This window comes from Ranitomeya variabilis, chromosome 1 (genome assembly GCF_051348905.1).
Source record: "Ranitomeya variabilis isolate aRanVar5 chromosome 1, aRanVar5.hap1, whole genome shotgun sequence".
Classification (NCBI taxonomy): Eukaryota; Metazoa; Chordata; class Amphibia; order Anura; family Dendrobatidae; genus Ranitomeya; species Ranitomeya variabilis.
The window spans coordinates 47,425,536-47,452,715 of NC_135232.1; the positions used below are offsets into that span (position 1 = coordinate 47,425,536).

Genomic DNA, 27,180 nt, shown 5'->3' on the forward strand with positions numbered 1-27,180 from the left:
TCCTTCAAAACTCTATGCCACACCAACACCCCTAAAACCCAACCAACGGATTACCGCCACCTCGCGACCAAAACCCAGTTGTCGCCCCTCGCTCCGCACATCGGCACGCTGCGCTCCCCAATGGACGTATGAATGGCCGAAAATCCACACCAACAACGGCGAGGAACCTGAAAAACACAAAGCAAAAATCAAAACAACACGACCAAAAAACAACGGCCATCCAGCCCCCACTTTTCAAAACGCACCTCCATTTACGGGCGCACGTAGCTCCGATATCTATCAGAGCGCCACCTACCAATGCGCTGAATTACCGGAACCCCAAGACCCTCCAACGCCGCTTCCGTCGCCGCCCCAATCCTGAAAGAGTGAGGAGCAAAACCACCGACCTCCAGACCCAGCAACCCAATTGCCTTTTTAAAAATCGCCGTAAACTGATACCGGGACAACAAGGAACCGTCCATGTGGCATAACAACGACCGATCACGACTAGGCCGCAATTTCCAAAAATTTGCCAAACAGGCAACCAGGCACATAACCGACCCCGGAACTGCACCTAACACAATCCTGCTACCCCTACCTTCCTGATCTGACTTAGACCGCCGCAGCCACAACTCGACTGTCCCAGCCGATAAAAACACGTCGCGAGCCAACAAACCTCCCATAACATTCTTACTAGGTGAAACCAACTCGCCAACCCGGAATGCCCCAAAAAAGGCTAAAGAAAAAGCTAGCTGAAATAAACGCAATTCAAAACCCGACACACAGACCGAAGGCAAAACCCCGCCCAAGCTTTCCAACAAGCTGAAGGACACGGGACGTCTGGCATCCATGCACCGCGGCCGCCGCCGAAAACCCTTCACCGCTTGTTTTACCAGAAAAACCTGGTTAAATCCGATTGACCACGTAATTTAAAACCAAATGCCAAACCTGACATAACACGAGACACCTTAGCAGGGGACCAACCCTCTGCAGCTCCACGACTCCACCAAGACAACAACACCCCAGCTTGCTCCTGCTCGCTTGGCCCACAACCAACAGCCCGCAACAACTCCACCCACTCCAGCCAAATAGCCTGGTAAGCCTCCCATGTTCTGGGAGCCAACGACGACTTGATCAATGCCTCAGCGTCTCGAACGCCACAAGCCAAAGTTCTGCCGGGCAGTCCAACCCCACAACCTCCGCCTCTGGAACCAGTGACCGAAAACGTTCGAACTGTGAACGAGAGAGAGAGTCGGCAATGGAATTATGAGCCCCAGGAACATGTGTCGCAGTTATATGCGCGTTCAAGTTCAAACACGATGATACCAGCTGTCTCAACACACGCACCACCGGGGGCGACGAAGCCGACAAATTGTTTATCGCACAAACCACCCCCATGTTGTCACAATAAAAACGAACACGCCTATTCCGAAAAACCTGTTGCCACAAATGCACCGCCACCAAAATAGGAAAAATTTCCAAAAGTGCGATATTCCGAACCAAACCAGAAGAAATCCACGAAGCCGGCCACTGTGCTGCACACCATTGCCTCTGAAAATACGCACCGAACCCTGACCCCCCGGCCGCATCAGTAAACAACTCCAACGACACATTATCAACCACTCCCTCCTGAAACAACAACCGGCCATTGTAGTGCTGCAAAAAACTACTCCACACCATCAGATCATCCTTATGGTCAGCCGACAACCGCACAAAATGATGAGGAGCACGAACTCCTGCCGTAGCCATGGCCAACCGCCTAGAAAAAACTCTGCCCATAGGCATAACTCGACAGGCAAAATTCAGCTTACCAAGGAGCGACTGCAACTCCCTTAATGACAACTTCCGCAAACGACAAGCCCGCAGCACCTCTTCGCGCAAAGTCACAACTTTGTCAATGGGCAACCTGAACTCCCACTGAACGGTATCAATTACAATACCAAGGAAGGACAAACACGTACTCAGGCCCTCGGTTTTACCCGGAGCCAACGGAACTCCAAAACGATGCGCCACCAGTTCAATCGCTCTCAAAATCTTCTTACAACAGTCGGACCCAGCCGGGCCGACGCACAAAAAGTCATCCAAATAATGAATGACCGAATCACAACCGGAACAACATCACGAACCACCCACTCCAAAAATGAGCTAAACGCCTCAAACAACGCACAAGAAAGCGAACACCCCATGGGCAAACACCTATCAACAAAAAAGCGGTCCTCCCAAAAACAACCAAGCAGCCGAATGCTATCTGGATGAACCGTCAATAAACGAAAAGCGGATTCAATATCTGTCTTAGCTAGCAGAGCCCCTCTTCCGGCTTTTTGAACCCATTCTACCGCCAAATCAAAAGACGCGTAAACCACTGAGCAAAGCCCGGGGTCAATCCCGTCATTAACCGACATACCTCTAGGATACGACAGATGCTGAATCAAACGAAATGTCCCTTCCTCTTTTTTAGGCACAACTCCTAAAGGGGAAACCACCAAATCCTCAAAAGGCGGTGACTCAAACGGGCCCGCCATCCGACCCGAAGCAACCTCCTTCCGCAACTTTTCGGAAACCACATCAGCGTGTAACAAAGCCGACCGCAAATTCTTCCTAACACAAGGAACATCAAACGAAGGGGCCGGAATCACAAAACCTTTTTGAAAACCTGACAACAATAACACCGCTTTTTCCCTATCTGGATATCTACTTAGATAAGGGACCATCTTTTCCCACATCACCGGTGTCACCCCCATGGGTATAACCGCTTCCTGCCTTCCCTCTACCCTTCTTAAAACATTTTGCTGCCCTGTGTGTGGAGCCGCTACAGTGGGAACACAAGTGTTTAAACTTGCAGTTGACCCCGAATCTACACTGGCCTTTGTTAAACTGCCAGCAAACACCCAACTTTTGACCCCCTGCCTGGCTAGCGGAACTAGATGACCCCGAGGTCCCGGACTGAAAACCCTGGCCGGATCCTCCGGCCCCTCCTTGAAAGGGATGACCGAACTTGAACTGCGCCATCACCCGCAACCAAAGTCCGATATCTTTTTGATCCCAGCGAATTGCCGGCCGTACCGCTTTCCTCTGTCTGAACTGCTCATCATACCTGAGCCATGCCTGACCGCCATAAACCCTATAAGCCTCATGAATAGAATCCAAGTAACAGAACAGACCTGAGCGATTCTCGGGCGCCTTCTCTTCAATCACACAAGCCAGGATGGCAAAGGCCTGCAGCCAGTTAGCAAACGTCTGAGGAATTAAGCGCCACCACCGCTTTTCCTCATCTTCCTTCTTACCCTCATCTTTCTTTTTCTTATCCAAATTAAATTTTTCTAACGGAAGTAACGAAAATATTTCAACATATTCGTCCTTCGCAATCTTTTCTTTAACTTCCTTTTTAAGATGCGCCCCTAGGGGGCCCTCAAAACACACTTAAACTTCACCGTGAGCCCTGTCATCTAAATGCACCCTACACTCTTTCTCCTTTTCAGTCTGCACTGACACCGATATTGGTGCAGGCGGCACTACTGGAGCCCCCACTGCCCCAAAAGCCCCCACCTGCGGGCTCAACCAAGCCCCTAAATGTCTCTGCGCGGACATACTCTGCTGTAACCTGGATATCAAACCCTGCACGCTACCCAAAAGCTCACGAACCCCCGCTGAACCCGCATCGCCCGCCACCCTCTCAACAGTACCAACCCCTGGACTACTCATGAAAGCGGGCGATGCCAAATTAGGAGTACACAGACCCGACATAGACGTATACTCACTGGGCTGCAAGGGATCTGTAGTCCCCCCAGCCGAAGTGCTGGCATCCAGACGTCCCCGGCTCACCGCGTCCACGAACGATCCGCCCGGATCCAACCGATGATGAGGTCCCCGGAGGTCTTCTAGGGTGCCCTGTCCAGGTACAGGCCCGGCAGATAAAGGGGGCAGACTCTGTCTTCCAGAGGAGAATGGTGCCTGCGTGGATGAGCTGGCAGCACACCCGGTCGCATCCGCTCCAGCGCCTGCCGCCAACGCCATAACGCCATCGCCATCCTGCCGACCTGATGCAGGAGAGGTCCCCGCCGCTGAAGATAGGGCCAGCCCGGATCCGTCCAGCCTCGGGCTGCCTGCCCCGATGTCGCCGACCGAAAACGCCGCACTCCCGGATGTGGCCGAGGCAGGCCGCGCGGCTGGAGCCTCACCGCTGCGGCCTCCCGCTCCAACAGGCCCCGCACGCTGTCCGGCGCACCGAAGCCCCGCCCCCGCTGCACTGCAGGGTGCAGGCCTGCCAACCGCCGCTGAGCCCCGACCGGCAGATGGATTCCTCCCAGGCCGGGACCGCGCGACCGCTGATCTTACCGGCGCCCGGCCTGGAGGGTCCCGCGAGGGGCTCCTGCGCCTTATGGGGGCTCGAGGACCGAAGTCTTGGGAAAGGCGCTCGGGGGCCGCGTCCTCCGAGAACACCGCTCCAGCGGCGCTGCAGCGCCGGACGGCCCTGCACCGTCCAACATGATGTGGGCCACCTACGCCTGTAACCAGCCAGGGGGATGCGATGCTGCCGCCGCCCTGAGGGCCTCAAGGATCGAGTCAACGCCAGACATCTCAGGTATGTCTGCTCACGATCCAAAAGTGCGGGAAGTGATTAATCCCACCCCCCAAACTCCCATAAGCCCTCAGGCCAAAAACTCCCCCCCCTCTCATTAACCTATTACCTACCCCATTCCCCCCCATTGACATGCAGGCCTTCGCCTACGCCGTGGGAGGAGGGGGTACGGCTTGCTCCGGCCTTTTCTTTAGCAGGATTTTCAGGTGATCACTCTCACTCACTACACAGTGGGAGAAGAGAGTTGGAAATGCTGATACTTCCATACTGTATAGAGATACTCACTGCTAGAACTCTTCATTTAACAGAAAATATGTCAGAAGAGATAGAAGAGAGGGGTAAAGCTTGAGAGAAGATTGGGCAGACCAGCACTTTTCCTATCATTTAACCAGAGGGGTGAAGACGTTGGAGATGGGCACTACAGGTGGAACGTCTTAGCTTGAAAAGTCCTGTGATCACAGCTGCATCAGCACTTATTTAAATGATGTTTCCCATGTTTTAAAGTATCTACATTCAAATCAAGAGGCCATGCCATCAGTTTATGTTCAAGAGGGGTACAGTGTCTGTGTCCCCAAGCAATCTGGAGAACTGATGTAGGGCTGACTCCCATTTTTTTCCTGACCAACTGGAGCCAGCCGTATTTACTTAAACAGAAATGATCAGGTCATTTGTACAGTGGGGCAAAAAAGTATTTAGTCATTCAGCAATAGTGCAAGTTCCACCACTTAAAAAGATGAGAGGCGTCTGTAATTTACATCATAGGTAGACCTCAACTATGGGAGACAAACTGAGAAAAAAAAATCCAGAAAATCACATTGTCTGTTATTTTATCATTTTATTTGCATATTATGGTGGAAAATAAGTACCGTATTTTTTGGCATATAAGACGCACTTTTTCCCCCCAAAAAAAGGGGGGAAAATGGGGGTGCGTCTTATATTCGCAATGCAGGCTTACCGTGGACCGTGGCGGCAGAGGTGCGGCGGCAGAGGTGTGGCGGCAGAGGTGTGGAGATGAGGAGGCGCAGTGAGCGGGGTCCCTTTCCCCGGTGAGGTGATGCAGCAGCCCCGGTAATGCAGCAGAGCCGGGTGAATCCTGTTGTTATCGGTGCGCGCGGCCATCTTCCTGAGGCCGCGCGTTCGCAGATGGAGCTCTGCTGCCCGGGGCTTCAGGAAAATGGCCGCGGGATGCCGCGCGTGCGCAGATGGGGATCGCGGCGGCCATTTTCCTGAAGCCCCGGGCAGCAGAGCTCCATCTGCGAACGCGCGGCCTCAGGAAGATGGCCGCGCGCACCGATAACAACAGGATTCACCCGGCCCTGCTGCATTACCGGGGCTGCTGCATCACCTCACCGGGGAAAGGGACCCCGCTAACTGCGCCTCCTCATCTCCACACCTCTGCCACCACGGTAACAACAGGATTCACCCGGCTCTGCTGCATTACCGGGGCTGCTGCATCACCTCACCAGGGAAAGGGACCCCGCTCACTGCGCCTCCTCGTCTCCACACCTCTGCCACCGCGGTAACAACAGGATTCACCCGGCTCTGCTGCATTACCGGGCTGCTGCATCACCTCACCGGGGAAAGGGACCCCTCTAACGCCATACCTCTCACTGTGCCTCCTCATCCCAACACCTCTGCCGGTAACCACTGCTGCCACCCTCCCATGGACACCAGGCCATGGTGTCGCCCACCTAAGCAGGAAGGGACCCTGCTCAGGTGCACGCCGTACCGCCTCACCCCACCTCTGCCGACACCATGCCTCCTGTGACCCTGCTCTGCCACCACCAGCCCACAGGTAAGATACTGTAAATTCGGACAATAAGACGGACCCCCATCTTATAAAAAATCTTTTTTTCTGCAATTTTCACCCCAAATTTGGGGTGCGTCTTATGGTCCGGTGCGTCTTATAGTCCGCGAAATACGGTATTTGGTCAGAAACAAAATTTAATCTCAATACTTTGTAATATATCCTTTGTTGGCAATGACAGAGGTCAAACGTTTTCTGTAAGTCTTCACAAGGTTGCCACACACTGTTGTTGGTATGTTGGCCCATTCCTCCATGCAGATCTCCTCTAGAGCAGTGATGTTTTTGGCTTTTTGCTTGGCAACACGGACTTTCAACTCCCTCCAAAGATTTTCTATAGGGTTGAGATCTGGAGACTGGCTAGGCCACTCCAGGACCTTGAAATGCTTCTTACGAAGCCACTCCTTCGTTGCCCTGGTGGTGTGCTTTGGATCATTGTCATGTTGAAAGACCCAGCCACGTTTCATCTTCAATGCCCTTGCTGATGGAAGGAGGTTTGCACTCAAAATCTCACGATACATGGCCCCATTGATTCTTTCATGTACCCGGATCAGTCGTCCTGGCCCCTTTGCAGAGAAACAGCCCCAAAGCATGATGTTTCCACCACCATGCTTTACAGTAGGTATGGTGTTTGATGGATGCAACTCAGTATTCTTTTTCCTCCAAACACGACAAGTTGTGTTTCTACCAAACAGTTCCAGTTTGGTTTCATCAGACCATAGGACATTCTCCCAAAACTCCTCTGGATCATCCAAATGCTCTCTAGCAAACTTCAGACGGGCCCGGACATGTACTGGCTTAAGCAGTGGGACACGTCTGGCACTGCAGGATCAGAGTCCATGGTGGCGTAGTGTGTTACTTATGGTAGGCCTTGTTACATTGGTCCCAGCTCTCTGCAGTTCATTCACTAGGTCCCCCCGCGTGGTTCTGGGATTTTTGCTCACCGTTCTTGTGATCATTCTGACCCCACGGGGTGGGATTTTGCGTGGAGCCCCAGATCAAGGGAGATTATCAGTGGTCTTGAATGTCTTCCATTTTCTAATTATTGCTCCCACTGTTGATTTCTTCACTCCAAGCTGGTTGGCTATTGCAGATTCAGTCTTCCCAGCCTGGTGCAGGGCTACAATTTTGTTTCTGGTGTCCTTTGACAGCTCTTTGGTCTTCACCATAGTGGAGTTTGGAGTCAGACTGTTTGAGGGTGTGCACAGGTGTCTTTTTATACTGATAACAAGATTAAACAGGTGCCATTACTACAGGTAATGAGTGGAGGAAAGAGGAGACTCTTAACCCCTTCATGACCCAGCCTATTTTGGCCTTAATGACCTTGCCATTTTTTGCAATTCTGACCAGTGTCCCTTTATGAGGTAATAACTCAGGAACGCTTCAACGGATCCTTGCGGTTCTGAGACTGTTTTTTCGTGACATATTGGGCTTCATGTTAGTGGTAAATTTAGGTCGATAATTTCTGAGTTTATTTGTGAAAAAAACGGAAATTTGGCGAAAAATTTGAAAATTTTGCAATTTTCACATTTTGAATTTTTATTCTGTTAAACCAGAGAGTTATGTGACACAAAATAGTTAATAAATAACATTTCCCACATGTCTACTTTATATCAGCACAATTTTGGAAACAATTTTTTTTTTTGCTAGGAAGTTATAAGGGTTAAAATTTGACCAGTGATTTCTCATTTTTACAACAAAATTTACAAAACCATTTTTTTTAGGGACCACCTCACATTTGAAGTCAGTTTGAGGGTTCTATATGGCTGAAAATACCCAAAAGTGACACCATTCGAAAAACTGCACCCCTCAAGGTGCTCAAAACCACATTCAAGAAGTTTATTAACCCTTCAGGTGTTTCACAGCAGCAGAAGCAACATGGAAGTAAAAAATGAACATTTAACTTTTTAGTCACAAAAATGATCTTTTCGCAACAATTTTTTTATTTTCCCAAGGGTAAAAGGAGAAACTGGACCACGAATGTTGTTGTCCAATTTGTCCTGAGTACGCTGATACCTCATATGTGGGGGTAAACCACTGTTTGGGCGCACGGCAGGGCTCGGAAGGGAAGGAGCGCCATTTGACTTTTTGAATGAAAAATTGGCTCCAATCTTTAGCGGACACCATGTCACGTTTGGAGAGCCCCCGTGTGCCTAAACATTGGAGCTCCCCCACAAGTGACCCCATTTTGGAAACTAGACCCCCCAAGGAACTTATCTAGAAGCATAGTGAGCACTTTAAACCCCCAGGTGCTTCACAAATTAATCCGTAAAAATGAAAAAGTACTTTTTTTTCACACAAAATTTCTTTTAGCCTCAATTTTTTCATTTTCACATGGGCAACAGGATAAAATGGATCCTAAAATTGGTTGGGCAATTTCTCCTGAGTACGCCAATACCTCATATGTGGGGGTAAACTACTGTTTGGGCACATGGTAAGGCTCGGAAGGGAAGGAGCGCCATTTGACTTTTTGAATGAAAAATTATCTCCATCGTTAGCGGACACCATGTCAGGTTTGGAGAGGCCCTGTGTGCCTAAACATTGGAGCTCCCCCACAAGTGACCCCATTTTGGAAACTAGACCCCCCAAGGAACTTATCTAGATGCACAGTGAGCACTTTAAACCCCCAGGTGCTTCACAAATTAATCCGTAAAAATGAAAAAGTACTTTTTTTTCACACAAAATTTCTTTTAGCCTCAATTTTTTCATTTTCACATGGGCAACAGGATAAAATGGATCCTAAAATTTGTTGGGCAATTTCTCCTGAGTATGCTGATACCTCATATGTGGGGGTAAACCACTGTTTGGGTGCACGGCAAGGCTCGGAAGGGAAGGCGCGCCATTTGACTTTTTGAATGGAAAATTAGCTCCAATCTTTAGTGGACACCATGTCGCGTTTGGAGAGCCCCCGTGTGCCTAAACATTGGAGCTCCCCTACAAGTGACCCCATTTTGGAAACTAGACCCCCCAAGAAACTAATCTAGATGCATAGTGAGCACTTTAAACCCCCAGGTGCTTCACAGAAGTTTATAACGCAGAGCCATGAAAATAAAAAAAATATTTTTCTTTCCTCAAAAATGATTTTTAGCCCGGAGTTTATTTTCCCAAGGATAATAGGAGAAATTGGACCCCAAATGTTGTTGTCCAGTTTGTCCTGAGTACGATGATACCCCATATGTGGGGGTAAACCACTGTTTGGGCGCACGGCAGGGCTCGGAAGGGGAGGCACGCCATTTGGCTTTTTGAATGGAAAATTAGCTTCAATCATTAGCGGACACCATGTCGCGTTTGGAGAGCCCCTGTGTGCCTAAACATTGGAGCTCCCACACAAGTGACCCCATTTTGGAAACTAGACCTCCCAAGGAACTAATCTAGATGTGTGGTGAGCACTTTGAACCTCCAAGTGCTTCACAGAAGTTTATAACGCAGAGCCATGAAAATAAAAAAATATTTTTCTTTCCTCAAAAATGATTTTTTAACCCACAATTTTTTATTTTCCCAAGGGTAACAGGAGAAATTGGACCCCAAAGTTGTTGTGCAGTTTCTCCTGAATACGCTGATACCCCATATGTGGGGGTAAACCACTGTTTGGGCACATGCCGGGGCTCGGAAGCGAAGTAGTGACGATTTGGAATGCAGACTTTGATGGAATGGTCTGCGGGAATCATGTTACGTTTGCAGAGCCCCTGATGTGCCTAAACAGTAGAAACCCCCCACAAGTGACCCCATTTTGGAAACTAGACCTCCCAAGGAACTAATCTAGATGTGTGGTGAGCACTTTGAACCCCCAAGTGCTTCACAGAAGTTTATAACGCAGAGCCATGAAAATAAAAAATTATTTTTCTTTCCTCAAAAATTATTTTTTAACCCACAATTTTTTATTTTCCCAAGGGTAACAGGAGAAATTGGACCCCAAAGTTGTTGTGCAGTTTCTCCTGAATACGCTGATACCCCATATGTGGGGGTAAACCACTGTTTGGGCACATGCCGAGGCTCGGAAGGGAAGTAGTGACGATTTGGAATGCAGACTTTGATGGAATGGTCTGCGGGAATCATGTTACGTTTGCAGAGCCCCTGATGTGCCTAAACAGTAGAAACCCCCCACAAGTGACCCCATTTTGGAAACTAGACCCCCCAAGGAACTTATCTAGATGTGTGGTGAGCACGTTCAACCCCCAAGTGCTTCACAGAAGTTTACAACGCAGAGCCGTGAAAATAAAAAATCATTTTTCTTTCCTCAAAAAAGATGTTTTAGCAAGCAATTGTTTATTTTCACAAGGGTAACAGGAGAAATTGGACCCCAATATTTGTTGCCCAGTTTGCTGTGAGTACGTTGATACCTCATATGTGGGGGTAAACCACTGTTTGGGCGCACATCAGGGCTCGGAAGGGAAGTAGTGACATTTGAAATGCAGACTTTGATGGAATGGTCTGCGGGCGTCATGTTGCATTTGCAGAGCCCCTGATGTGCCTAAACAGTAGAAAGCCCCCCTAAGTGACCCCATTTTGGAAACTAGACCCCCCAAAGAACTTATCTAGATGTGTGGTGAGCACGCTCAACCCCCAAGTGCTTCACAGAAGTTTACAACGCAGAGCCGTGAAAATTAAAAATCATTTTTCTGTCCTCAAAAAAGATGTTTTAGCAAGCAATTTTTTTTTCACAAGGGTAGCAGGAGAAATTGGACCCCAACAGTTGTTGCCCAGTTTGTCCTGAGTACGCTGGTATCCCATATGTGGGGGTAAACCACTGTTTGGGCGCACGTCGGGGCTTGGAAGGGAGGGCGCACCATTTGACTTTTTGAACGCAAGATTGGCTGGAATCAATGGTGGCGCCATGTTGCGTTTGGAGACCCCTGATGTGCCTAAACAGTGGAAACCCCTCAATTCTAACTTCAACACTAACCCCAACACACCCCTAACCCTAATCCCAACTATAGCCATAACCCTAATCATAACCCTAACCCCAACACACCCCTAACCACAACCCTAACCCCAACACACCCGTAACCCTAAATCCAACCCTAACCCTAATCCTAACCCTAATCCCAACCCTACCCACAACTGTAACCCCAACACAACCCTAACCCTATCCTTAACCCTAACCACAAGCCTAATCTTAACCCTATTTCCAACCCTAGCCCTAATTCCAACCCTAAGGGTACCGTCTCACATAACGATTTACCAACGATCACGACCAGCGATACGACCTGGCCGTGATCATTGGAAAGTCGTTGTGTGGTCGCTGGGGAGCTGTCACACAGACCGCTCTCCAGCGACCAACGATGCCAAGGTCCTGGGTAACCAGGGTAAACATCGGGTTACTAAGCGCAGGGCCGTGCTTAGTAACCCGATGTTTATCGTGGTTACCAGCGTAAAAGTTAAAAGAAAAAAAACGTACATACTCACATTTCGGTGTCCTTCAGGTCCCTTGCCGTCTGCTTCCTGCTCTGACTGAGTGCCGCCGTACAGTGAGAGCAGAGCGCATCGGTGACGTCACTGCTGTGCTGTGCTCTCACTTTCCGGCCGGCAGACAGTCAGAGCGGGAAGCAGACGGCAAGGGACCTGAAGGACACCGAAATGTGAGTATGTACGTTTTTTTTTTTTTACTTTTACGCTGGTAACCATGGTAAACATCGGGTTACTAAGCGCGGCCCTGCGCTTAGTAACCCGATGTTTACCCTGGTTACAAGCGAACGCATCGCTGGATCGCTGTCACAATGATCCAGCGATGACAGCGGGAGATCCAGCGACGAAAGAAAGTTCCAAACGATCTGCTACGACGTACGATTCTCAGCAGGGTCCCTGATCGCTGCTGCGTGTCAGACACAGCGATATCGTATGGATATCGCTGGAACGTCACGGATCGTACCGTCGTAGCGATCAAAGTGCCACTGTGAGACGGTACCCTAACTCTAATTCCAACCCTAACCCTAAGGGTATGTGCCCACGTTGCGGATTCGTGTGAGATTTTTCTGCACGATTTTTGAAAAATCAGCAGGTAAAAGGCACTGCGTTTTACCTGCAGATTTACAGCAGATTTCCAGTGGTTTTTTTTGTGCGGATTTCACCTGCGGATTCCTATTGAGGAACAGGTGTAAAACGCTGTGGAATCCGCACAAAGAATTGACATGCTGCAGAAAATACAACGCAGCGTTTCTGCACGGAATTTTCCGCACCATGGGCACAGCGGATTTGGTTTTCCATAGGTGTACATGGTACTATAAACCTGATGGAAAACTGCAACGAATTCGCAGAGGCCAATCCGCTGCGGATCCGCGGCCAATCCGCTGCGGATCCGCGGCCAATCCGCTGCGGATCCGCAGCCAAATCCGCACATGCCATAACCCTAACCCTACCCGTAACCCTAACCCTACCCCTAACCCTACCCCTAGTTCTAACCCTAACCCTAGTGGGGGAAAAAAAAAATATATATTTTCTTTATTTTATTATTCTCCCTACCTAAGGGGGGGGTATTTATTATTTTTTTTATTTTGATCGCTGTGATAGAACCTACCACAGCGATCAAAATGTACTTGTAAGGAATCTGCCAGCTGGCAGATTCGGCGGGCGCACTGAGCATGCGCCCGCCATTTTCCAAGATGGCGGCGCCCAGCGAGGAGACGTCCGGACACCGGGAGGATCGGTAAGTATGAAGGGGTGGTGGGGGGGTGGATCGGAGCACAGGGGGGGTGATCGGAGCACAGGGGGGGTGATCGGACTACAGGGGGGAGCGGACAGGAGGACGGGGGAGCCGGCAGGCGGACGGAGGGGACCGACCCCATAACGGAGGACTGGGGGGGGCGATCGGTGGGGTGGGGGGGCTCACATCAGGTTTTCCAGCCATGGCCGATGATATTGCAGCATCGGCCATGGCTGGATTGTAATATTTCACCTGTTTTTTAGGTGAAATATTACAAATCGCTCTGATTAGCAGTTTCACTTTCAACAGCCAATCAGAGCGATCGTAGCCACGGGGGGGGGTGAAGCCACCCCCCCTGGGCTGAAGCACCACTCCCCCTCTCCCTGCAGATCGGGTAAAATAGGAGTTAACCCCTTCACCCGATCTGCAGGGACGCGATCATTCCATGACGCCACATAGGCGTCATGGGTCGGATTGGCACCGACTTTCATGACGCAGCGTATGCGTCAAAGGTCGTGAAGGGGTTAAAGAAGAAGTTACAGGTCTGTGAGAGCCAGAAATCTTGATTGTTTGTTTCTGACCAAATACTTATTTTCCACCATAATATGCAAATAAAATGATAAAAAAACAGACAATGTGATTTTCTGGATTTTTTTTCTCAGTTTGTCTCCCATAGTTGAGGTCTACCTATGATGTAAATTACAGACGCCTCTCATCTTTTTGAGTGGGGGAACTTGCACTATTGCTGAATGACTAAATACTTTTTTGCTCCACTGTATGTAGTAGTCTAATAGTGTCTGGAAGGTCTGGAAGAAGGGCTTGGGCAGCCCTTTCAAGATATGTAATTTTTATTCCAGCTCATAGCCCAATTGTGTTGTTGTAAGCCCCGGACAAATGTATTGTCTAGCACTGGCAATTCAGCGATCCATCCCTCTTAAATAAGTCCTATATAGTGGAAGATGAGGAAAAGATGTGTACTCCAGCTCCTTAAAATCTTGAAATTCTTTATTGGTGCATATAAATCTTGAAATTCTTTAATGGTGCATATAAATATAGTGTGATTAAAATCCTTGCTCAAAGGTGGATATCCTCATGACTGCATCCACCTTTGAGCAAGGATTTTAATCACGCTATATTTATATGCACTGTGATATATGTGATGGTGTAGTGACCCCTGTGGTAGCTAGGGGGCGCTCTGTGCGCTCTGCGAGATATGCATGGAGGCGTATCTGTTGTGGTGATATTTGTGGTGAACCTGTAATCGGCAGTGTTGTGAATGGCCGATATGTGTCGCAGAGGGAGTCTGCGTAGTAAGTCTGATGTTTTGTGTTTATGCTGGGACCTGTAGTCCCTCAAGTGTTTCTGTAATATGTATAGTTAAGTTTGGGTGACTTACTAGGCTAGTCATGAGAGACGGGAGGGTCAGACTAGCCACACATCCACACACACATCCAGGGGTGTGGTTTCAGGTATATAATGTGACCAGGATGTGGGTCACATGGGAGGTGTGTCCGGTAGGTCCTGTGTGGTTCCTGTGTATGGACCTGACCGGTGAAGGTGCTGGATTGGCCTGGGAATGACCAGGGTCCTGCAAGCACCTGGGAACGGTGCGGGATTGTCCTAGGAATGACTAGGGTCCCGAATGGTGCTGGATTGGCCCAGGAATGACTGGGGTCCGGAGAGCACCTGAGACCGTGAGACCTGACCAGTGCGGGACTGTCCTAGGAATGACTAGGGTCCCGAATGGTGCTGGATTGGCCCAGGAATGACTGGGGTCCTGTAAGCACCTGAGAACGTGGACTAAGTCACCGGCGTGATCCTGGTAACCTGAGGTAACGGGTGGAGGACGGGGTCCAGGACCTAAGCTGACAGGTGGAGGACGGGGTCCAGGACCTGTGGTAACGAGGTGAGGACCAGGATCTGCGGAGCCAGTGACTGTTACTGTGTGGGGAAGCTGCAGACCTTCGGTGAGGTCCGGACTGACTACTGTGTGCCGGACAGGCAAGTCGGGGATCCCCGTTAGGCAGCTTACCCAGAAGAGTGTTAACAGAGTGTGGGGAAGCTGGAGTCCTTCGGTGAGATCTGGACTGACTACTGTGTATGGACCAGGCGAGTTGGTGATCCCCGTTAGGCAGCTTACCCAAAAGGCTGTTGGAAGAATCGGCAAGGTGGAGCAGGAGCTCCCGTCAGGTACCAAAGAGACTGTTGGTGCCTGTTGTGTTCTATGTAATGAACTGTGCTTAACCCGGTTTATGTGGCTTATTAAACCGTATGGACTGCTTTCTTTTATAAACCCGTGCTGTGTGCTTAAATATTGCAGTCAAGCGAGTGTCCCCCAACACTCTCAGTAAGAGAAACCTTACAGCACCAATAAAGAATTTCAAGATTTTAACCCCTTCATGACCTTGCCGTTTTTTGCAATTCTGACCAGTGTCCCTTTATGAGGTAATAACTCAGGAACGCTTCAACGGATCCTAGCGATTCTGAGATTGTTTTTTCGTGACATATTGGGCTTCATGTTAGTGGTAAATTTAGGTCGATAATTTCTGAGTTTATTTGTGAAAAAAACGGAAATTTGGCAAAAATTTTGAAAATTTCGCAATTTTCACATTTTGAATTTTTATTCTGTTAAACCAGAGAGTTATGTGACACAAAATAGTTAATAAATAACATTTCCCACATGTCTACTTTACATCAGCACAATTTTGGAAACAAATTTTTTTTTTGCTAGGAAGTTATAAGGGTTAAAATTTGACCAGTGATTTCTCATTTTTACAACAAAATTTACAAAACCATTTTTTTTAGGGATCACCTCACATTTGAAGTCAGTTTGAGGGTTCTATATGGCTGAAAATACCCAAAAGTGACACCATTCTAAAAACTGCACCCCTCAAGGTGCTCAAAACCACATTCAAGAAGTTTATTAACCCTTCAGGTGTTTCACAGCAGCAGAAGCAACATGGAAGCAAAAAATGAACATTTAACTTTTTAGTCACAAAAATGATATTTTAGCAAAAAATTTTTTATTTTCCCAAGGGTAAAAGGAGAAACTGGACCACGGACGTTGTTGTCCAATTTGTCCTGAGTACGCTGATACCTCATATGTGGGGGTAAACCACTGTTTGGGCGCACGGCAGGGCTCGGAAGGGAAGGAGCGCCATTTGACTTTTTCAATGAAAAATTGGCTCCAATCTTTAGCGGACACCATGTCGCGTTTGGAGAGCCCCCGTGTGCCTAAACATTGGAGCTCCCCCACAAGTGACCCCATTTTGGAAACTAGACCCCCCAAGGAACTTATCTAGAAGCATAGTGAGCACTTTAAACCCCCAGGTGCTTCACAAATTGATCCGTAAAAATGAAAAAGTACTTTTTTTTCACGAAAAAATTATTTTAGCCTCAATTTTTTCATTTTCACATGGGCAACAGGATAAAATGGATCCTAAATTTTGTTGGGCAATTTCTCCTGAGTACACCAATACCTCACATGTGGGGGTAAACCACTGTTTGGGCACATGGTAAGGCTCGGAAGGGAAGGAGCGCCATTTGACTTTTTGAATGAAAAATTATCTCCATCGTTAGCGGACACCATGTCGCGTTTGGAAAGCCCCTGTGTGCCTAAACATTGGAGCTCCTCCACAAGTGACCCCATTTTGGAAAGTAGACCCCCCAAGGAACTCATCTAGAGGCATAGTGAGCACTTTAAACCCCCAGGTGCTTCACAAATTGATCCGCAAAAATGAAAAAGTACTTTTTTTTCACACAAAATTTCTTTTAGCCTCAATTCTTTCATTTTCACATGGGCAACAGGATAAAATGGATCCTAAAATTTGTTGGGCAATTTCTCCTGAGTATGCCGATACCTCATATGTGGGGGTAAACCACTGTTTGGGTGCACGGCAAGGCTCGGAAGGGGAGGCGTGCCATTTGACTTTTTGAATGGAAAATTAGCTCCAATCGTTAGCGGACACCATGTCGCGTTTGGAGAGCCCCTGTGTGCCTAAACATTGGAGCTCCCCTACAAGTGACCCCATTTTGGAAACTAGACCCCCCAAGGAACTTATCTAGATGCATAGTAAACACTTATAACCCCCAGGTGCTTCACAGAAGTTTATAACGCAGAGCCGTGAAAATAAAAAAAATAATTTTTCTTTCCTCAAAAATGATTTTTAGCCCAGAATTTTTTATTTTCCCAAGGGTAATAGGAGAAATTGGACCCCAAATGTTGTTGTCCAGTTTGTCCTGAGTACGATGATACCCCATATGTGGGGGTAAACCACTGTTTGGGCGCACGGCAGGGCTCGGAAGGGAAGGCACGCCATTTGGCTTTTTGAATGGAAAATTAGCTCCAATCATTAGCGGACACCATGTCGCGTTTGGAGAGCCCCTGTGTGCCTAAACATTGGAGCTCCCGCACAAGTGGCCCCATTTTGGAAACTAGACCTCCCAAGGAACTAATCTAGATGTGTGGTGAGCACTTTGAACCCCCAAGTGCTTCACAGAAGTTTATAACGCAGAGCCATGAAAATAAAAAATAATTTTTCTTTTCTCAAAAATGATTTTTTAGCCCACAATTTTTTATTTTCCCAAGGGTAATAGGAGAAATTGGACCCCAAAAGTTGTTGTCCAGTTTCTCCTGAGTACGCTGATACCCCATATGTGGGGGTAAACCACTGTTTTGGCACACGTCGGGGTTCGGAAGGGAAGTAGTGACGTTTTGAAATGCAGACTTTGATGGAATGCTCTGCGGGCATCAGGTTGCATTTGCAGAGCCCCTGATGTGCCTAAACAGTAGGAACTCCCCACAAGTGACTCCATTTTGGAAACTAGACCCCCAAGGGAACTTATCTAGATGTGTGGTGAGCACTTTGAACCCCCAAGTGCTTCACAGAAGTTTATAACGCAGAGCCGTGAAAATAAAAAATGTGTTTCCTTTCCTCAAAAATATTTTTTTAGCCCAGAATTTTTTTATTTTTGCAAGAGTAACAGGAGAAATTGGACCCCAAAAGTTGTTGTCCAGTTTCTCCTGAGTACGCTGATACCCCATATGTGGGGGTAAACCACTGTTTTGGCACACGTCGGGGTTCGGAAGGGAAGTAGTGACGTTTTGAAATGCAGACTTTGATGGAATGCTCTGCGGGCATCAGGTTGCATTTGCAGAGCCCCTGATGTGCCTAAACAGTAGGAACTCCCCACAAGTGACTCCATTTTGGAAACTAGACCCCCAAGGGAACTTATCTAGATGTGTGGTGAGCACTTTGAACCCCCAAGTGCTTCACAGAAGTTTATAACGCAGAGCCGTGAAAATAAAAAATGTGTTTCCTTTCCTCAAATATTTTTTTAGCCCAGAATTTTTTTATTTTTGCAAGAGTAACAGGAGAAATTGGACCCCAAAAGTTGTTGTCCAGTTTCTCCTGAGTACGCTGATACCCCATATGTGGGGGTAAACCACTGTTTGGGCGCACGTCGGGGCTTGGAAGGGCGGGAGCACCATTTGACTTTTTGAACGCAAGATTGGCTGGAATCAATGGTGGCGCCATGTTGCGTTTGGAGACCCCTGATGTGCCTAAAACAGTGGAAACCCCTCAATTCTAACTTCAACACTTACCCCAACACACCCCTAATCCTAATCCCAACTGTAGCCATAACCCTAATCACAACCCTAACCCCAACACACCCCTAACCACAACCCTAACCGCAACACAACCGTAACCCTAATTCCAACCCTAATCCTAACCACAACTGTAACCCCAACACACCCCTAACCCTATCCGTAACCCTAACCACAAGCCTATTCTTAACCCTATTTCCAACCCTAGCCCTAATTCCAACCCTAACCCTAAGGGTATGTGCCCACGTTGCGGATTCGTGTGAGATTTTTCCGCACGATTTTTGAAAAATCTGCAGGTAAAAGGCATTGCGTTTTGCCTGCGGATTTACAGCAGATTTCCAGTGTTTTTTTGTGCGGATTTCACCTGCGGATTCCTATTGAGGAACAGGTGTAAACCGCTGCGGAATCCGCACAAAGAATTGACATGCTGCGGAAAATACAATGCAGCGTTTCTGCACGGAATTTTCCGCACCATGGGCACAGCAGATTTGGTTTTCCTTAGGTGTACATGGTACTGTAAACCTGATGGAAAACTGCTTCGAATTCGCAGCGGCCAATCCGCTGCGGATCCGCGGCCAATCCGCTGCAGATCCGCGGCCAATCCGCTGCGGATCCGCTGCAGATCCGCGGCCGATCCGCTGCCGATCCGCTGCGGATCCGCTGCGGATCCGCGGCCGATCCGCTGCGGATCCGCGGCCAATCCGCTGCCGATCCGCTGCAGATCCGCGGCCAATCCGCTGCGGATCCACTGCGGATCCGCGGCCGATCCGCTGCGGATCCGCGGCCGATCCGCTGCGGATCCGCTGCGGATCCGCTGCGATCCGTGGCCGATCCGCTGCGGATCCGCTGCGGATCCGCGGCCGATCCGCTCTGTGTGCACATGCCATAACCCTACCCCTAACCCTAACCCTACCCGTAACCCTAACCCTACCCCTAACCCTACCCCTAGTTCTAACCCTAACCCTAGTGGTAAAAGAAAAAAAAAATATTTTCTTTATTTTATTATTGTCCCTACCTATGGGGGTGATAAAGGGGGGGGTTTATTTATTATTTTTTTATTTTGATCGCTGTGGTAGAACCTACCACAGCGATCAAAATGTACCTGTAACGAATCTGCCAGCCTGCAGATTCGGCGGGCGTACTGAGCGTGCGCCCGCCATTTTCCAAGATGGCGGCGCCCAGCGAGGAGACGGCCGGACACCGGGAGGATCGGTAAGTATGAGGGGGTGGTGGGGGGGTGGATCGGAGCACAGGGGGGGGATCGGAGGACGGGGGGAGCGGACAGGAGCACGGGGGAGCGGACAGGAGCACGGGGGAGCGAACAGGGGGACGGAGAGGACCGGGCCACATAACGGACGACTGGGGAGGAGATCGGGGGCGGTGGGGGGGGCCAGTACATGATTTCCAGCCATGGCAGATGCTATTGCAGCATCGGCCATGGCTGGATTGCAATATTTCACCATTTTCATAGGTGAAATATTGCAAATTGCTCTGATTGGCTGTTGCACTTTCAACAGCCAATCAGAGCGATCGTAGCCACGTGGGGGCAAAGCCACCCCCCCTAGGCTGAAGTACAACTCCCCCTCTCCCTGCAGATCGGGTAAAATAGGAATTAACCCTTTCACCCGATCTGCAGGGATGCGATCATTCCATGACGCCGCATAGGCGTCATGGGTCGGGAAGGGGTTAAGGAGCTGGAGTACACATCTTTTCCTCATCTTTCCTCTCCTTCGGTCTGTCGGTGAGCTGGCTGTGGCTTTTAGCCTTATTTTTCTATAAAGTCCTATATAGTGCATGTTATATTGAACACTGGTTACTAGTACATCATGTAGTAATCATGCATCTCTTTTCCATGAATTATTTATATAATGACTGGTATGGGTAATTGCACATTATTACCTACCAGGTGGCAGAAAAAGTGTTCCTCGTATCCGTCCTTCTCGTATTAATATTCTCTGGACTCCGGGAGCGGCGTACCATCTTTCAATGACCTTGGTGGCAGCAGGAAAATCATCAGGAACATTGAACTCCAACGAGGAATATAGCTCGATGTGAACCAAGAAAGGACTTCCCACAACATCACGTTTATTCAGTTTTTTAAATGGGATTTTTGATTTAAGAGCCCAGAGTAAGCCCATAGGACACACTCCATGAAAGTCTCCACCAGTGGCCGGAGTTTTCTCCAAATCCACCTTCCCTTCCATGTCTGTCTTGTAGAAAGCTCTGGAGTGAAATATTTGACCTTTCTCATCCTTCAGCCATGCTCCTAGAGTGATTACCTGGTCGGGAGGAAGGCCCCAAGCTCGGATTTTCACTGGTTCATCCACCAATGAGATCTCAGGAGAGATTGCTAAGCCAACCATATCTGAAGATCAATGAGTCTTGAATGGGAGACAAATATCAAGAAGACACAATTAAAATTACAGGCTTTAAGACAAGAATGTACTCTCATCGAGTTTTCACATGCAACACTTCATACTAGTATCAACCTTAATCCTACTTTGTACTGATGAGGAGCAAGAAAACACTAGTGGCGTTCTCCCCTAACAGATGTACAGATGGACAGGGTGTCTAAAGCAACGGGGAAGGGTTTCTTTGTGCACAATTTAGGAGTCAAAAATAAAAAAGGGTTGTCGACGTGGAATAAACAAAACTGTTGTAAAAATTAAGTTATCATGGGAAGCCTGCACCATCTACATGAGTCCTCTAAGATTTACGCCTGCACCACAGGGTGGCAGAAACGTTAGATGTCCCGGAAACTGCACAACCTGCCATACTATACATACATAACAGGAGCCATAACAACAGAGCAACCCTATTATCAGCTGTGAGGCAGTGTCCCCTGTTGCAGCTAGGGGGCACTGTTTGTGCTCCCTAGAATGCGCAAAGAGGCATATGAAGGCCAAAGGTGTGCATGGCAGTCGCAGGTGTAGCTGTGATTGCAATATGAGGCAGTGAGTCATGTCACAGGTAGGGGAGCTGTGTGTTCTCCCCAGGTTGTGCATGCAGACGGATGAAGTCCATAGGTGTGCATGGGAGTCACGGATTTCCAATCCGGATTTTCGATGTGGCTGAAGGCCACAGGTTTGTGTGTGTTAAAAGCCCTGCAGTACGGGGTATCAGGTGTCAGGTGTGTGAGGTGCACGTCAGTGTCAGTCTGGTGTGTGCTGGTGTGCAGAGCAGAGGCCTGCAGAGTGCTGGCTGAGTGCATGGAGGCACAGGCCAGCAGAGCCAGCACCCAGGGCAGCTGAATAGCCTGGCACCCGCAGCGTATACAGTGATGCAAGTCGTCCATGGTACTGGTCTCGGATGTGGATAGTCCTGTGCCCAGAGGTGGATGTCCTGTGCTCCAAGGAGATGGATGTGGACAGTCCTGTGCCTGAAAGAGGACTAGCATGTGTAACGATTGCAAACAGGTGGATATGGTGCCCGGCTGCTATCCAGAGGATATCCTGGGCTGTGTACAGCTGTGTGAGTAAAGAGACTGTGATACAGCGATACAGGACACCCACGGGAACTAGTCGGAGGGAGCTGGCGTGTGTAGTGTCTGCAACATATGAGGCTGTGTATATGAAGACTGTAATATGGCGTACGGTCGCCCAGGGAAACTGGACAAGGGTAGTCTGGCCTGTTTAGGGACTGCAGTTTAAAGCCATATGATTAGTGTTGAGCATTCCGATACCGCAAGTATCGGGTATCGGCCGATACTTAGCGGTATCGGAATTCCGATACCGAGATCCGATACTTTTGTTGTATCGGGAATCGGTATCGGGATCGATATAATGTGTAAAATAAAGAATTAAAATAAAAAATATTGCTATACTCACCTCTCCGACGCAGCCTACACCTTACCGAGGAAACCGGCAGCCTTGTTTGCTTAAAATGCGCGCGTTTACTGCCTTCCGTGACGTCACGGCTTCTGATTGGTCGCGTGCCGCCCATGTGACCGCGACGTGACCAATCACAACAAGCCGTGACGTAATTTTCAGGTCCTGAATGCCTAATTCTAGGCATTCAGGACCTGAAAATTACGTCACGGCTTGTGATTGGTCGCGTGCCGCCCATGTGACGCGATGCGACCAATCACAAGCCGTGACGTAATTTTCAGGTCCTGAATGCCTAATTCTAGGCATTCAGGACCTGAAAATTACGTCACGGCTTGTTGTGATTGGTCGCGTCGCGGTCACATGGGCGGCACGCGACCAATCAGAAGCTGTGACGTCACGGAAGGCAGTAAACGCGCGCATTTTAAGCAAACAAGGCTGCCGGTTTCCTCGGTAAGGTGCAGGCTGCGTCGGAGAGGTGAGTATAGCAATATTTTTTATTTTAATTCTTTATTTTACACATTAATATGGATCCCAGGGCCTGAAGGAGAGTTTCCTCTCCTTCAGACCCTGGGAACCATCAGGGATACCGTCCGATACTTGAGTCCCATTGACTTGTATTGGTATCGGGTATCGGTATCGGATTAGATCCAATACTTTGCCGGTATCGGCCGATACTTTCCGATACCGATACTTTCAAGTATCGGACGGTATCGCTCAACACTACATATGATATGTATTGGTGTGAACTGAACACTGATAAATTACACTGAAGTTATATGCGTTTGTGTGAATTGGACTTTAATGCTGTGAGGAAACACATTAAAGAGACTTTTGTGTTGGATGCCATGTGCTAATACAGCAGCCATAAAAAGCATCTTTTAAAGGGGCTGTATGACTGGCTGGCTGTTGGATTAGAGTTTGCCTCCAATGTGGGTGCTCTGATCTGCAGATATTGGCATATATCCTGGGTCCCGGTTAGAGATGAGCGAATATTTCAATGTTCGGTTCGGATTATGATCGCCGAATTTGCAATATTCAGCAATTAATTCGTCAAATATTCACCGAACATAACTGAGCGCCATTCAGCTCAATGGGAGGCAAAAAAAGCATATACAACACCTTATAACGTCCCCAAATGCTGTCATCAAACATCAAATTATGGGCAGACACCAGGATAGTGGCCTCAATTCACCAACAGTACTAATTGTAGCATGGCACTGCAGCAATCAGCCAGGCATGAGGTATCGGGGTCTGGGACAGCATTTACAGCTTTCAATTGAATATCACAGTAAGACGAGATGGGTGAGGGATTTATGTAGGCCTCCTGTGCTGGGATCCCTGATACCACATGCAACAGCTCAACCTGCTTTCATACTCATCCACACTCAGGTGGCACAAATATTATATACATTTCGTAGACTACTAATGTTAAAAAAATCTAAGGATAGTAACATGGTGTCAAGAAAGTGGACAATCTTGGAGGCCTACTGCTACAAGTAACACGCAAGAAGGAGACCCCACCAGGAGTCTACACATTTACAAAAATTAGTGGCAGACACCAACAAAGTGGCATCAACTGCAATGAAGTAGAATTAGTATAACAGGGCCCGACACCTCTTCCACTACAGCCAACCCAGCAGATGGAGACAAAAATGGGCAAGGTGGTTGAATCACTGTTCCATCTCCCTCTGAAAGCCTGGAAGGGGCGTAACTAGGTGGCCTACTAAATCCCTACTCAGACAAGTGGCAGCAGGCAAAAATTGTGACCCAAGGAGGTACAAAAAGTTGACAACAGGTGCTACTCCATGTCTGATGTTATGACCTGGTGGTTAAGAGGCCACACCGATATGACCTGGTGGCTAAAACGCAACATGGGACGAGCTCTGAGGAGGTGGTATCTGTTGTGAATTTGCTTTTTGCTCCCTCTAGTGGTTACTAGTTTTTTGACTCTGGTTTTTCTGTCATTCCTTTTATTCGCACCTGGGTCGTTAGTTAGGGGTGTTGCTATATAAGCTCCCTGGACCTTCAGTTCTATGCCTGGCAACGCAGTTATCAGAGCTAGTCTGCTGTGCTCTTGTCTACTGATCCTGGTTCCAGTTATATCAGCTAAGTCTGCCTTTTGTTTTTTGCTATTTGTTTTGGTTTTGTATTTTTGTCCAGCTTGTTCCAAATCTATATCCTGACCTTTGCTGGAAGCTCTAGGGGGCTGGTGTTCTCCCCCCGGACCGTTAGACGGTTCGGGGGTTCTTGAATTTCCAGTGTGGATTTTGATAGGGTTTTTGTTGACCATATAAGTTACCTTTCTTTATTCTGCTATCAGTAAGCGGGCCTCTCTGTGCTAAACCTGGTTCATCTCTGTGTTTGTCATTTCCTCTTACCTCACCGTTATTATTTGTGGGGGGCTTCTATCCAGCTTTGGGGTCCCCTTCTCTGGAGGCAAGAAAGGTCTTTGTTTTCCTCTACTAGGGGTAGCTAGATTCTCCGGCTGGCGCGTGTCATCTAGAATCAACGTAGGAATGATCCCCGGCTACTTCTAGTGTTGGCGTTAGGAGTAGATATATGGTCAACCCAGTTACCACTGCCCTATGAGCTGGATTTTTGTATTCTGCAGACTTCCACGTTCCTCTGAGACCCTCGCCATTGGGGTCATAACAGGTATCTCTACTGACCGCAATCCCTAATCCTAACAACAACACTAGTAATAGCTGTGGGATGTTCCTGACTCTCCCTAGACACCTCTTCACAGCCTAAGAATTAACTACCCCTAAAGAAGGAAATAGAAAGCTATCTTGCCTCAGAGAAAACCCCAAAAGGAAAGATAGCCCCCCACAAATATTGGCTGTGAGTGGAGAGGGAAATGACATACACAGAAATGAAATCAGTTTTCAGCAAAGGAGGCCAATACTAAACTTGATAGACAGAGAGAAAAGGATACTGTGCGGTCAGTATTAAAAACTACAAAAATCCACGCAGAGTTTACAAAAAATGAACTCCACACCGACTCACGGTGTGGAGGGGCAAATCTGCTTCCCAGAGCTTCCAGCTAGCCTGAATATGACATAGTGACAAGCTGGACAAAAAGAGACATATTTGCAAAGCAATAATGTCCAAAGCAAATGGACAAACAAGAACTAGCAGAACTTATCTTTTGCTGACAAGGACAGGCCATATGAGAAATCCAAGGAGAGAACCAAATCCAACCTAAGACATTGACAGCTGGCATGAACTAAAGCCCAGAGCAGGTTTAAATAACAAACCCAGGCAAGGTGATCAGTGATGGCAGCTGCTACAGCTACCTAACGGAGCAGCAGTTCCACTCGAAACCACCAGAGGGAGCCCAAGGGCAGAACTCACAAAAATACCATTAGCAACCACAGGAGGGAGCTCCAGAACGGAATTCACAATAGTCTGACCTACAGAATATTGTGGCTGACACCCTACAGATGGGAAAGCTGCTATGGCCCAAAGGAGATGTGAAAAATGCAGGCAGGCTCTGTAGGTACTCTGGAACCACGGGTGCAGATGAGACCGGCTGAGGAACAGAAAAGCACTGGCAGGTGTGGGCTGGACTGTTAGACAGATGGGCACTGGCAGGTACGATCTGGACCAGCTGATGGGCAGAAAAGATAATACAGGTACCAGCAGAAGGGCACAGACAGGTAAGAGAAGATGGGTACAGGATAGGCTTGCAGACAGGCAGACCTGTGGAACCTGACAGTAGCAAGTATGCAAGGAAAACTAACAACATAGCTCAGGCACCTCCACATTGGGGCAGAAGCCTTAAATAGAAGGTGTCACCCAGCTATAGGTTGGGTATACCTTAGGTTGATGAGGGTCGTTTCTTTAAGAGGGAGAGGGCACACAGGTGCACCCTCTAAGCATAGATCCTGGTTCGACAACTGAACCTTGGTGGACACCGACACATAGGGGACAAGATGAGGAGGTGGGGTGAGTGGGAGACACTGAATGTCTTGTCTGTTAGGTATGAGGAAATCCAACAAAGAGCCAAGTATGTAATGTCAACAGATCAGAAAGTCTGAAGTAAGGGGGAATGGTCCACTGTGTCAAAGACAGACGGCAGGTCCAGGGGAAGGAGGAGGACAAACTCGCATTGCTTTCATTTGGCAGTTAGTAGGTCGTTGGTGACTTTATTCAGGGCAGTTTCAGTGGAATGATGCGGTCTGAAGTCAGATTGTAAACAGTACAAGAGGGAGCAAGAGGAGAGTTGGGAAGACAGTTCAAAATGGATGTGTTGTTCCAATAGTTTGGAGGCATCGAGGAGAAATGATATGGGGCAATAGGTAGACACAGAGGATGGATGGGTCAAGGGTGGGTTTTAGGAGGATGGGTGTGATTGAGATATGTTTCAATTAGGATGGAAGACACCAGTTGTTGTTGACAGGTTGAAGAGGTGGGTTCGGTTTGTGATGAAGACTGTGGTAAATGGTTGGAATGAGGTGGGATGTTATCGTATCAAGTTCACAGGTGATGAGGCAAAGTATTCAGCTGAGATGAGAGGAGAGGGAGGGAGAACTGGTGGACGCAGAAAAGAATTGAAAGTACTGAATAGCTGTTTAGGGTTGTGAGACAGGTATGATACAAGGGATGAGAAGTTGGTTTGATTTGCTGCAGTTAGTATTTTCACAGCATTTTTACAACTTCTGCCACTGGAGTGACAACCCCGCTTGCTTTCTTTGGCAGCTGTACAGCGGTATGCTTTGTAGAGGGTGTCCAGAAGAACAT

General features: G+C 48.3%; 2 protein-coding genes across 2 annotated transcripts in view; both read right to left on the minus strand.

Moving 5' to 3' along the window:
• LOC143804742 (acyl-coenzyme A amino acid N-acyltransferase 1-like) overlaps nt 1-27,180 on the minus strand; it is a 509,727-nt gene that overhangs the window by 465,791 nt on the left and 16,756 nt on the right. The window lies entirely within an intron of this gene.
• LOC143804739 (acyl-coenzyme A amino acid N-acyltransferase 1-like) overlaps nt 1-27,180 on the minus strand; it is a 57,625-nt gene that overhangs the window by 13,675 nt on the left and 16,770 nt on the right. The window contains exon 2 of the mRNA XM_077283138.1: nt 20,514-20,991. Within this exon, the coding sequence (XP_077139253.1) occupies nt 20,514-20,973 (460 nt within the window). The 5' untranslated portion in view covers nt 20,974-20,991. The remainder of the gene's footprint in view (nt 1-20,513; nt 20,992-27,180) is intronic.